Source organism: Equus przewalskii, chromosome 14, assembly GCF_037783145.1.
Source record: "Equus przewalskii isolate Varuska chromosome 14, EquPr2, whole genome shotgun sequence".
NCBI classification, from domain to species: domain Eukaryota; kingdom Metazoa; phylum Chordata; class Mammalia; order Perissodactyla; family Equidae; genus Equus; species Equus przewalskii.
Genome location: NC_091844.1, coordinates 8,271,262 through 8,283,736, shown reverse-complemented (window position 1 = coordinate 8,283,736; position 12,475 = coordinate 8,271,262). Strand labels below are relative to the sequence as shown.

At 40.0% G+C, this 12,475-nt stretch overlaps 1 protein-coding gene and 1 non-coding gene across 2 annotated transcripts in view; both read right to left on the bottom strand.

Annotated features, from left to right (window-relative positions):
- Positions 1-341: 341 nt before the first annotated feature.
- RNF149 (ring finger protein 149) overlaps positions 342-12,475 on the bottom strand; it is a 28,904-nt gene continuing 16,770 nt past the window's right edge. Inside the window, exons 5-8 of the mRNA XM_070573467.1 lie at positions 11,481-11,577; positions 7,873-8,071; positions 2,490-4,695; positions 342-635 (exon numbers count right to left, since the gene is read on the bottom strand). Coding sequence (XP_070429568.1) covers positions 4,652-4,695; positions 7,873-8,071; positions 11,481-11,577 — 340 coding nt within the window. The 3' untranslated portion in view covers positions 342-635; positions 2,490-4,651. The remainder of the gene's footprint in view (positions 636-2,489; positions 4,696-7,872; positions 8,072-11,480; positions 11,578-12,475) is intronic.
- On the bottom strand, positions 2,300-2,413 carry LOC139075879 (small nucleolar RNA SNORD89). The gene has a single exon (XR_011526791.1). It is a non-coding gene; the product is annotated as a small nucleolar RNA SNORD89 (small nucleolar RNA).

Here is a 12,475-nt window from a genome sequence, read left to right as displayed (position 1 = left end):
AAACGTGGACTCTGCTAGTAAAGAGACTGACTGCTGCTAATTATTTCAAGATCACGGTATTGGTATTCACTTGGAAGAGGAAATACGTTCAAATTTATTTTTGTTTTTTTGGTGAGGAAGAGTGGCCCTGAGCTAACATCTGTTGCCAATCTTCTTCTTTTTGCTTGAGGAAGATTGTCACTGAGCTAACGTATGTGCCAATCTTCCTCTATTTTGTATGTGGGACGCTGCCACAGCATGGCTTGATGGGTGGTCGGTATGCAGGTCCACACCTGGGATCCGAACCTGTAAACCCCCAGCTGCTGAAGCAGAGTGTGTGAATGCAACCAGTATACCACCAGGCCAGCCCCAAAATTTATTTTAAATAAATAGCTTAGAAAGAATAGTTAGAGAACATTTCATTTAAAAAAAAAGTCAAGATTTACATTTACACCAGCAAAAGGTTCTTCAGTAAACATAAAATAGAAGAAAGTTTACCTGAAATAAAAGAAACTATAATCCTGGGATTCAGTATCTGCAATCAACTTTTAAGTGTAATCACATGAGTTCAAGGTAACTGTCATGTTTTAAAAAATACATCTTGAATTCTGTGGATTTTCTAGTTGCAATTTCTAGCTTTAATATCTTCATATCACCTGTTAAAAATAAGACAGCACTGAGTAACATCTTAGGGTAGAATTCAGAGAAGTTACTTCAATATACATTTTGTAATGATTCACATTCCCATGGAGAATGACAGATCACATACCTATTTTAAATATTTTGAGTGTTATCCCTTTAAGATAACATTTCAAGGGTATGGAAAATTAAGGCATGGGAAGAACTTTTTACATACTGGATAAAACTTCCCAGCCTCTACCTAAAGACATTTTGCTGATTTCATTTTATATCTGATCTGCCTTTTCCTCTTATGCAATCACTACTGCTCTTATGGGGAAAATCCCTAAGGTGCTTCCAAGAGCACCTGTGTCACCCTGGGATTCAATAAGTGTCCAGTCAGCCCTCAGAAGTCCTGGCGTCCCAGGTTTCTCATCAGCCCATAGTACAAAAGCCTACAACTCAGCAAAAAGAATGGACTGACTGACCTTTTACTTTTTTGAGGAAGATCAGCCCTGAGCTAACATCTGCTGCCAATCCTCCTCCTTTTGCTGAGGAAGACTGGCCCTGAGCTAACATCCGTGCCCATCTTCCTCTACTTTATACATGGGACGCCTGCCACAGCATGGCTTGCCAAGCAGTGTCATGTCTGCACCCGGGATCCGAACCAGTGAAACCCGGGCCGCCGAAGCGGAACATGCGCACTTAACCACTGTGCCACAAGGCCAGCCCCTGACCTTTTTTTAACATAATGCAAATACTTTTTAAAATTTACAACTTATTTTATACTTTGCTGTTAGAATGAGGGCAAATCTCTACCTGCATGACTGATTGTGACATTGTAGAAATTTCACTTGTAACTAGCAATACATGTATTAGTATTTTTGAAAATGAATCGCTTTAAAGTGTTTTTAAAACTTCAAAACCTACATTAACTGGGAAAGGTGTAGGTGGCTTTCCTCATTGGTTGTTGCATCACAGAAGCACAACGTGGGTTAAGCCACAAAACTAGCTTTCGTTCAGGTCAGCATCCTGTGCTTCATAAAAATCACAAAGCAGTTTTACACTGAGCCCGAAGAAACTGCTTTTGAGTAAAACGTATAATTACCTCAGATTCTAGTTACTAATATATACATACCAATTTAACCTCAGCCTTCATTGAGCAAATGAACTTTTTTTGTGGGGAAGATTGGCCCTGAGCTAACATCTGTTGCCAATGCTCCTTTTTTTCGCTTGAGGAAGATAGTCGCTGAGCTAAATCTGCGCCAATCTTCCTCTATTTTATGTGAGATGACAAGCAGTGTTGGGTCTGCACCCGGGATCCGGACCTGTAACCCCCGGGCTGCGGAAGTGGAGCGGGCGAACTTAACCACTCCGTCACCAGACCAGCCCCCAGATAAACTCTAATGTGAAGACACTGTTGCCAAACTAAGCTATCTCACTAAGGAATTTGGTTACACTGGGTATTTCATCTAAATGGGAACAAATGGGATCCAAATGGAAGTCTATGACTGTTTTTATGATCTAGCATCCTTGACTCAGCAAGGAGATCACAAAGTGTGCAGACAGGTATTTACTACTCGTTTAAGCCCCAAAACTGTCCGAAGGCTCACTGACTGCTTTTCCTTAAAACATTTGAGTGCTCTTTGGGAATGCCTTTCTTGGAAAGCTGCTCAAGGTACGGGGCTTCCAAGTTGCGGTTACTGAGGTCAGACCAGTGGTTCGCTTCAGGAGATTTTGTCATCGTGTACCCCACAAGAGAGCAAACTGCTGGAGGACACTGCAATTCGGCCTTTTACTGTCATCATTCCCCAGTAACCACAGGGAGCAATCTTTCAGGAAAGGCTGCGCACACTCAAGGTCCCCGGAAGCCGGCGCGCAGGAACGGTTACCTGCCAGGGTGCTGCGCGTCTGCCCCGCTCCAGACCGTCCGCTCTTCTGGCCACAGCGCGCAGGCGGCCACGGGCCGAGGAGAGCTCCACACCCACGGACGCGCGGCCTTGCGCACGCTGCTGCGGCTGTGAGCTAAAAAATACTGTTTCTCTATTGTTTGTGAGTAAATGGCCTTTATGACAATTGTTGAAGGAAAATGATTACTGCCATAAATAATATAACTAACCCTTCCCTAAACCTCTCAGATTTACTATCCTTTCTTCATTTACATTCCCTATAATCCCCACATTTTATCAACTTTATGTTTCAGCAAAAATTCTGGTTAACATTTGATCCTTCTTTATGCTTACTTCCATCTACAAAAAACCTAACAAAGGGAACTTTTTCCTTTTGAAGTACTGAAGAGTTGTCTCTTCTCTTGCTAACTTCTCTATCTGCTATTAAAGATGTGTGTTTCTAGAGATGAGGCTACTACAATTCTTCCAATCTCTTCTATTCATAATTTAGTGTTCAAACTTCTGAATTAAGGAAAGCTGTATTTGTTAGCTGCTGATCAAGATTAAGAAATCACACTTCCTTCATCTGTCACAGTATTCTTTTTAAAAGTCAGTTTCATTGGCTACTGGGAAGAATTGATTAAAGCATTTCTTGCTGGTATGTTTCTTCAAATACAAAGTGCAAACAATCTACTTAGTATAGAATCAAGGACATATTTTCCTATTCACAATAAACCACAGAAGGCTGACTCCAAGCATAACGGCTATTATGGAAACCTACTTTGAAGCTGTCTGTTAAAATAAGAGCTCACAGTAAGACAAATTTTCTATTTCAGTAGCTCCTCAAATTGAGTCTGGCCACAGAGTTGACGTCAGTAAAACTATTTGCTTACCAAGTAATTTCACTACGAGTGGCTGGAATCAAAGTGAGGCAAACTGAAGAAAATAAGCTATAGATAGATAAGCTTTCTATCTTCGATACAGCTATAAGAATAAATTTTTAAAAATTTTAAAACTCTATTTTTCTCAATAATCATTTTGACCCACAATATAAAGACATACACAGTAACTAGTTTAGAAGTTACAAAGACTACAATTTCAAGTTCTAAAAAAATACCTCCTTCATCATCCTTGACTCCCACCTCCTAGAAGTGAGAGAACAGAGTGAGAGTGTTTATTTAATCACTTTATATAAAACTCAGTCTGCACGAGATCTCCATTAGCCTGCTCCTTTCACCTACAACTAAGAACACCAAGTGAGTTTTTAAAGAAGACAGATGATTAAACAAGGTCACGGTCAGTAAGTTTCCTTTAAAGTTACTCAAGAAAACTGGTTACTTATTTATTTTGTTACAATAATCAAAATTCTCCATCTATCACCGTTTTAATTGTAAAGTTGCAGTTGGAACCAATATATTCATCATTTACCAAAAAATCAGTCTGCCTACTCGATTTCCTTAACAAGGCAATGAAGAAATTCATACTCATTGCAATACAGAATCTTAGCTTTTTTATTTCTAGAAAAAATGGACAAATTTGCCTCCTCTTCAAGATGTCACAAGAAATTAGGTAATAAAAGGGAAATATGGGAATCCTAAAGTCATCTAATGCTTTTCTCATAATTCCCAATAGAAAATAATAATTAAAAAGTGTTCTCAGGTTGTGAAATCTCTCTATGCAATACAGAGGTGCAGGAAAGCTGCAGACTTCGCTCACCTCATTTATAAGTTTAATGTACTCACAAAGTCCTTCCTCTAGGGAAATTCACGTGATCAATTATTGCATTTAATTACACAACTCCACTTCAACTAGTCTAAAAGCACCCTGGAGAAGCAGAGTTCGCTTCAATCCTACAGCGCCGTGGTAGCTGTCTAGTACTCAGAGCCACCACTGCCCTTTACAGGGGAGGCCTTCCTGGTTGTCCCCTCCCCAATGGTCTGAAACAACATATTCATCCTAACGATATATTTCAGTTGATATATAAAGACTAATCAAAAAGTCTCTTTAAGAATAAAATATCTTAGCCCTTTGCATATCAAATCAGAACCTGAAAAGTAAAAGAATGTACATTATTTTCAAATATACAAACTATGTGCTAAAGTAAAAATAAAGTGTCCTCTGAGTCAAGCCGAAACTCTGTCCATGACTCCAGCAGTGGACATGTGCTAGCAGACAGGTCCTCCCCGCTGAGGGTCGCTCCTGCCCGTCTCTACAACAAAGCACAAAAGCCAGAGTTAGGTTAGTGGGTTGGCATATTCTAAACTTCAGTTACATAAATGTTGTTACTTGTTTGGAGATTGTAATTCAAGAAACAGACTACAGAAAATTTTAAATGAAATTTACAAGTAAAGATGGCAACCCATTCCAGAGAAACAGTCAAGAAAAATAGATAACCATCTTCCTCACATACAGTATGAGAGGTTTTCTACTATTAGCCTACTCAATAGTAATCTGATCAGCACAGTGCTACAAAGAAAGATGCAGTCTGAGCTGGTGGCATTAGAGTATGTTTCCAAAAGTCAAACAAGTAGCTCTGGTGATGACGACGATGGTGTCACGGCCCATGAAAACAAGAGCTAGCACTTATTGGGCAATATATATACTGACACAATGAGAGAGACCAGCAGGATATTATTCCCATTTTACAGATGAGGAAACTGAGGCACAGAGAGGGTTAAGTATCTTGGAAGAGGGACAGGTATTTGAATCCAGACAGGCTTGTTGACTAAAATAAAGAGTCTAGGTTTTATTAGTGAAGGAGGTTACTCAATAATCAGCATGAAGAGTTTGAACCCCAGGAAAACAGTTCACAGAGCGCTCTGATGGAACGGCTCCGAGGGCTGTGAGTTTAAGTGCAGCTTGTATCTCTTTCACAAACGGTGTACGTGCAGGGAAGAGGAAAAGAAGAAAACCTTCAACTAGACTTCAAAAAGGGATAGAGCACATCGGGGCTTTTCTCTAGATTATACATTGAAGGTAACATAAACAAGAATTTCTCAGTTGTACATGAAACAAGTTCAGAGATGCTGACGGTATTTGTGTGTGGAGGGAGGCAAGGACCAGGGTTGTTAATTACTCCCTCAATCTCTAAGAAATGCAGCTGGAAATGAGAGCGAGGTCCCCCTTGATCTCTTCCTGCTGTGGATCTGTCCAGCTGCTGTCTTCAGTCATGAGACGTGCGGCTGCAAGGTCACTCTGACACAGGCTGAAGACCGCCTGCACTGCTGCCTCACAGCATGGCACGGATTTTACTGTACTGGCTTAGAGCCCGTGCAGCTTGCTCGCTGGATTTGCCTGTTAGACCAAGGAGAGGGGGCCCCAAAATCTGCCCAGTCTGATATTACCAGGAGGAGGAGTACAAAATCTCCCAATTGCCTGAGAATCTAGTCCATGTTTTCTCAACTCTAAGAGAAGCTACATTATATTCTGAAGTACTGTCTGCTAAGAATTGACTTTTCCAATTTAATATTTCTCAAATTATATTGTAACAATTTTAAGGTAGAAAGAACATGAACATATAAATTAGCCGTCAATTTACTAGTGAACAAATACTCGGAAATGGAAATACAGGGCAAAGAGAGAAACTAGAAAGCAAGCAAAAGGCGGGTGGGGGAGGGGCCCAGCTTCTTTAGAATGTGTCTGACATTCTGGTGTTTTGTAACCTAGACTCTTTTTCCACCTTTACTTCTATCCACTACTTCAAATTCTATTATCTTAGTTCCAAGAGGGCATTTGAGGAGAGAGACGGACAAACTAATGTGGTACAGGTTAACAAGAATGCAGAAAAATCTGGAGACCGCTTTTGAAGGACGTGCAGTCAGGATAAGAGGTTTATCTGTCTTTAAACATCTCAAGGGTGGTCAAGTACCAGAGACAGACACTTCGTTTCCTTTCTGGAGACTGAAGGCAATGGCAGCAATAACGGTGGTAGCACTTTGGGCTTAACACAATGTTATTCCTAAAAAGAAGAGCCATTTAACAGAAGGCGTTGCCTTGTGAGGTGGTTCAGTCCTAGCAGGAGCTCACCACAGATCAACCTTTCTAATTCTCTGAAATCTTCCACAACGCAATCTTTCTTCTTCTGGTCCAATTTAAAACTTAACTTGTAATATTTCAAACTATCTTTGCCTCACAGATCCTAAATATGTACACACACACACACAAAGACAAATTGATGCAGTTTGACTATTACTGACTTGGAAAAATATACTTTCTCTTCCAGGATGGCAAAATTCAGAATTAGAAGCATCAATTCTTCCAAGTTAAAATAATCTGTAAGTTAACTATAATAAAAATTATTTACTATATATACAGATGTTACATATATATAATCAACTACGACAAAAATCCTCATGGGATCTTTTATTTGGCAAAATGATTTTAAGATTAATCTTAAAAAAATGCAGAATAATCCAGAAATTTTTTTAAAAGAATAAAGATGAAGGAATTTGCCTTGATTTGCAAATATCAAAACATACCATTCACTAAGCAATTAAAAACTGGTTAAACATTTGGGAAAGAAATAGGTTAGTTAAATCTCCCCTTAAACAATGTGGATTAAAAATTTAAATGTAAAATACAAAACCACAAATAGCAAAATATAGGTCAATGTTTTTATAATCCTGAGACGAGAAAGACTTTCCTAAATTAGCATGCTACCAAAGGCAGGATCATGAAAGAATGTGCAGTTGGACTAGATAGAAATCAAAATTTTTGATTTGCAAAATTTTTGATTTCTATCTAGTAATACATCAAAAAGTCAAAGAATGCTGAAATTGGGGAGAAAATATACAATATATACGACAAAGACCAAAGACCTCCTACAATCAATATGAAAAAATTAGTTTCTCCATAGAAAAATAAGCTAAGGATGAAATGGGCAACTCGTAAGACAAAAAATACAAATGACCAACAAATATGAAAAGAAGGTAATCTCATCAATAATGAAAAAAAATTTGATTCACTGTTTTACCTATCTATCAATCAGAATGACAGAAAACAGGTGATAAATATATATACATAATGATGTCAGAGTGTTACTGATGATAAAAGCCCATCAACGGGGTGTGGTTTAAAGAAATTATAGTAAATCCAAAATGTAATAATGGAGCTACAAAATCGTTTTTATCTACTGATACAAAAAGAGCTTCATACATTAAGAGAACAAAACAGGGTACCTAATAGCAGCACATAAATCATCTTCTCCCCATGCTTAAACACAGAAAAAAATCTGAAAAGATATTTATCAAAAAGTTAAAATGGTATTTCTAGGTGTGGGATTATGGTTTTCATACTTCCTTTATGTTTTTCTGCATTTTAAGTATTTATTCATTTTCTTTCAACTACTGGTAACATCATTTTGTCTGACAAACTGCAGGCTAGTTACCTAGTAAGGCTGTGTTTTCACCCGCATCTTCTTTAAAGGTAGCATCGCACTGCGGCACGGACTCATTAGTGGAAGACGATGGCAAGTTGCTCCCATCACTTCTGTCATCATCTTCTAAAGTAATACTCAAGTTTGCAGCCAAAACGCTTCCAGGGGTCGATTCTGGAGTGGGCAGCTCCTGCTCATCCTCAAGCTCTCCCTTGAGAGTTAGAACAAAAGGAAACATCTTTTCTAAGTAACATGATCCAAGCTCACCTATCATCTTTTGCTCATAATTCATACAAAATATTTACTTTTATACATGGAATATGGCAAAAAGCACATCCATGTGTTCTTTATTTAGCATCATCAGAAAATGAATTACTTCTCAATGAGCAGCTTTTCAAGACCTAAATGCTTTTTTCTCTAAAATCCATTTTTCCCCTTGATACAAGCATGGCCACCTTTTAAACTATTTACTGCCGGAACGTGCTGTGTCACAAACGCACGTTCCTGCCGTCTTGAGCAGAGGGTGGGCATCGTCTGTCTGCCGACCACTTACGGCTGGAGCCGCGAGCTGGAAGTGCTGCCTCTAACTGCTGTGCTGTTTTCAGCGGGGCATAGGGAGCAAGGTTTCTGAACAACAAAGGGCTTCAGATTATATTTTGGTTCACTTAAAAATAATCACTTCTGGCTCCTTCCTTATAGACAGGGTGTCTGTCAGCTGTCAGTTTGCCACCAACTTCCCCCATCTGCTGCTTAAAGAAGAAAATAAGACAATGAAAGTGAGGGCTGGGACTCTACCTGCATTACTACATTAACTCTCCAAATCTGGAGCTATCCCGAAACCCTTTTTGATTAATACCAGAGTCAAAGCTGCGTTGTGATGAGAGGAGACTGCTGGTAACGTGACCCACTCAGTGACGCTACTGTGGGTTTCCTGTGGCCTGTGGCTGAGACGCCACCTCGGCTTCAAGAGAAAGCACCCACAGTCACGCCCCCTCCCCTCCTCTGGGCTCCTGGGACCAAGGGCACTGCTGGCCTGCTGCTCCCACTGCCAGCTCCACCAGTGTTCGAGAACCCTCCTCCACAGTCCGCATACCATGTGGTACACTGCCGCCTTCTCATGGGTAACTGAACACCCACAGGACACCACTCCTGACACATCAAGCAACAAAGCCTGTTGAGCTGCCATAATGTCCGAACTCCTGCTCAGCCCACCCTAATCTGTCTTTCCAGGTATTTATTGAACTATCTGCCAAACTTAAATAACTACTGCCAGCCTCAAACCCCACAGGTCCACAGTCATCAATCTGCAGTGCACTAATCTGTCGGACAAATCCTTTAACACCCAGCTCAGATCCCCTTTAAAAAGCCACTCCCTTTACCTTCCCCCTTTCCCCTGGGAGTCAATTCCTCCTTCCTCTGTGCTCCCACAGCAGTTCAAACACACCTCCATGCCATGCTGTGTGGGTATGCCCTGAGCGCTCACTAGTCCAGAGTGGAATCCACAAGAGCCCATGAGCAGAAGGCTGTGTCTTATTCATCTTTGTCTCCCTAGAGCCATGTTCAGACCTAGCACCTAGGAGAGCACTCCTTTGATAAATGCTTGCCAGATGAATGAAAATATTCAAGTTATGTGAGGCTGGCACATCAAAGTGGTTACAACCGCAAACCAAGGACCACCCCTGAAGTCTGTGTGGAGGATGCTACCAGGTCTCTCATTGCGTCATTTTCTTGCAAGTGAGTGTGTCATAACAATGCATAAAATCCAACGCAGGAGGGGTCAAGGGTCTAAAGAAAATGGCATAGTTGTCAAAAGAGGAAAAAAAGAATTAAAGGCAAGACAAGTTCATTTCTTAGTTTGACTTAAAGTTACTGTAGGCTTCTGTTCTTCAAAAAAGAAAGTAAGCTTTCTGGGAACACATAATCTAGCTTTCTGAAATTAACATTCTAAGAAAACAATTCAACTTTATGTAAAATGAAGAATCTTGCTTTTTAATATATGAAATGTTTATGTAGATATATTTCCAAAAACAAAACTCATAAGGATTAAAGTCTCAACGCTAAGGTCAGTGAAGTTCCTTAGATATGAATTTCTAGAAATGAAAAGCAAGTTTAAAATTACTGACTAATGAAGAAAATAACTTAAAATGAGCTTCAGAGTGTATCTAAGGAAAGAAAACTCTGCCAAGAAGACACCTGTCAAGCTCCTGTACCTATTGTTCAAAATGCTGTTCCAGGAAGGGGATCAGCCGAGCTCACGAGAAGGCATGTTACGCCATGCTAAAGTGAGCCATCATCATTAAAAACTATGAATAAACGAACGTTAGAAATTCTAGAGGGAAGACAAACTTTCTAGACATCAAAGCGGAAGTTTTCAGGCAGTCAGTCCTTGAACACTGACCTTCCCCCTTTCTGTGTACCTATGGTGAGGGCATTCTGGAACTCACACTGGGAAAACCTAAGTCATAGGAAAATCCAGTGGCTATGAAGGCAGCGGTCTCTCAACCATCCTCATGAGCTTGAAGCTGAGGGGCACCCGAAGCAGACCCGCCGCTCGGAGGGCTGTGACAGCTTTAAGTCACAGGAAATGATTTATTATCACAAAAAACCTCTTTGTAGTTTCCAACTCTATAATAAATGCTACAGAAAATTCTAAAAATATGTTTAGCAACAAGAAAAATATATTTGATATTTAAATTACTTCTTTCAAAGATCTTTACTTCAAAACTATTTAATATTTAATCAAGAATATTTTGACATATTAATAGATTATATGAAGACTCTAAAAACAACGTAAACTTAATCTAGAAAAATCTGTTTTTGCCTCCCTACGCCCTCCACTTTTGGGTAAGATAGTATTTAAGAGCTTGGACCCTGGAATTTAGCAAAGTTCTATCTGAAAGCTGATTCCCCATTAACTAGCTGTGTGACCTCAGATGAGCTACTTCAGCTTCTCCAAGCTCGAGTTTCTAATTAGCGAAATAGGAGGAGTACTAGCACTGACCTCGGGGGGCGGCTGGATGAAACGCAGTAACGCACACATGGCATTTGGCACACGGCTACCTACAATTACGCCTTCTCCTTCTGCCCCACTACCTCTGTGTTCTGAGGAAGGTCCTACGACCATCTAAGTATCTCAAACTGATGGAGCAAACTCCGCGCAGGACAGGTTTCCCAGCAGTATCTGACTTTGAAACCCAGGAATGGGGAGAACGGGTGTCAAGAAGTGTTGGCTTCAGTTTCCTCACGTGTAAAACGTGCACCTTGAGCCAGAGAAAGTTTGAGGCTCGTTCCATTTCAAACATTTTATAATGCCTGTTTATGCAAAACTGACTAGCATCTATACACTCTGCAGCATAGTATACAAAATATACTGCTCTAAGGTGTTACAGACTCTCTGGGGAAGCAGGGAGCATATGATTCTATAGTCACAGACTCAGTTCATCAGTTTTTTGGAATGTCTTAAGAATTCATTTTTAATAAAGAGGAAACTTTCTTCAGAGAACCACAAGGATATCAGAAGGAGCATTTACTCCATTCCTCTTGCCTCTGGTCAGTAATGAAATCCAGTCACTCAGGAAGAACCGGGGCAGAGATTGAATATAAACAAAAATGCAACAAACCCAATATCCCAGGGCTTTGATGACATCAAGTTTACACATTGGACACGTGCGGTGATCCAAAAGCCATGGGTCAATGCATATTCTATGAAAAATATGCCTAAAAAAATTAAGTATGTGTTAATGTTTTAAAACAAATGTTTATATCTTATAAAGGAAACAACACATTCCACCATCTCATCTTCTCATTACAAGTTAAATGTCAAATCAACATTCTAGTCTACTGACTTAACCCTAGGTAATTATCTATTCTATTTCCCACGTTAAACAGAACCTGACACTTATAAGGAAATTCTCCCTTCACTCCATAAAAACAGCATGGTTTATTTCCGCCTCATGCTAGCTTGTGTTTTTATGTACCTCTGTAAGGTACTTGAAAGCTTTCTGGCATACATGGCATATACGGCACATGTAAATGTAGTGTGAATAAACTAACAGTAATAAACTAACATGAAACTGATACTCCAATGGAAATACAGTAAAATATTAACAAATCATCTCTGGGTTGCAGGCTTAAACAACACATTTTCTGTCTTATGTATTTTTGTTTACTCTACACTTTTCTATAACGAACACCTATCACTTTGAGAATCAAAAAAGGAAAACGGAAAAACCACATATGTATTTTCTTCTTCCACTGATGGGTCTAGCTGGCTAGCTTCTCCTCCTCTGTGGTGAACCTGTTTTCTATATGTGATGAAGATAAGGAGTTACGAACATGGGTACTGGAGCCTGACAGACTGGGCTCCAACACCAGCCGTGCAACTGCACATCGTGACTTTGACCCGGCTCTCTAACCTTGTTGCACCGACACCACAGGCTGTTCTGAGGAGGACACGTGTAAGGTCCCACACAGTGCTGGGGACAGTAAATACTTAGAGGACAGGTGTAACGTCCCACACAGTGCTGGGGACAGTAAATACTTAGTCATTGTTCGTTATTACTGATGTTGTCTGAAGACCATCTCTTCAAACAGAAATCTGCTTAGTGCAGTTAAA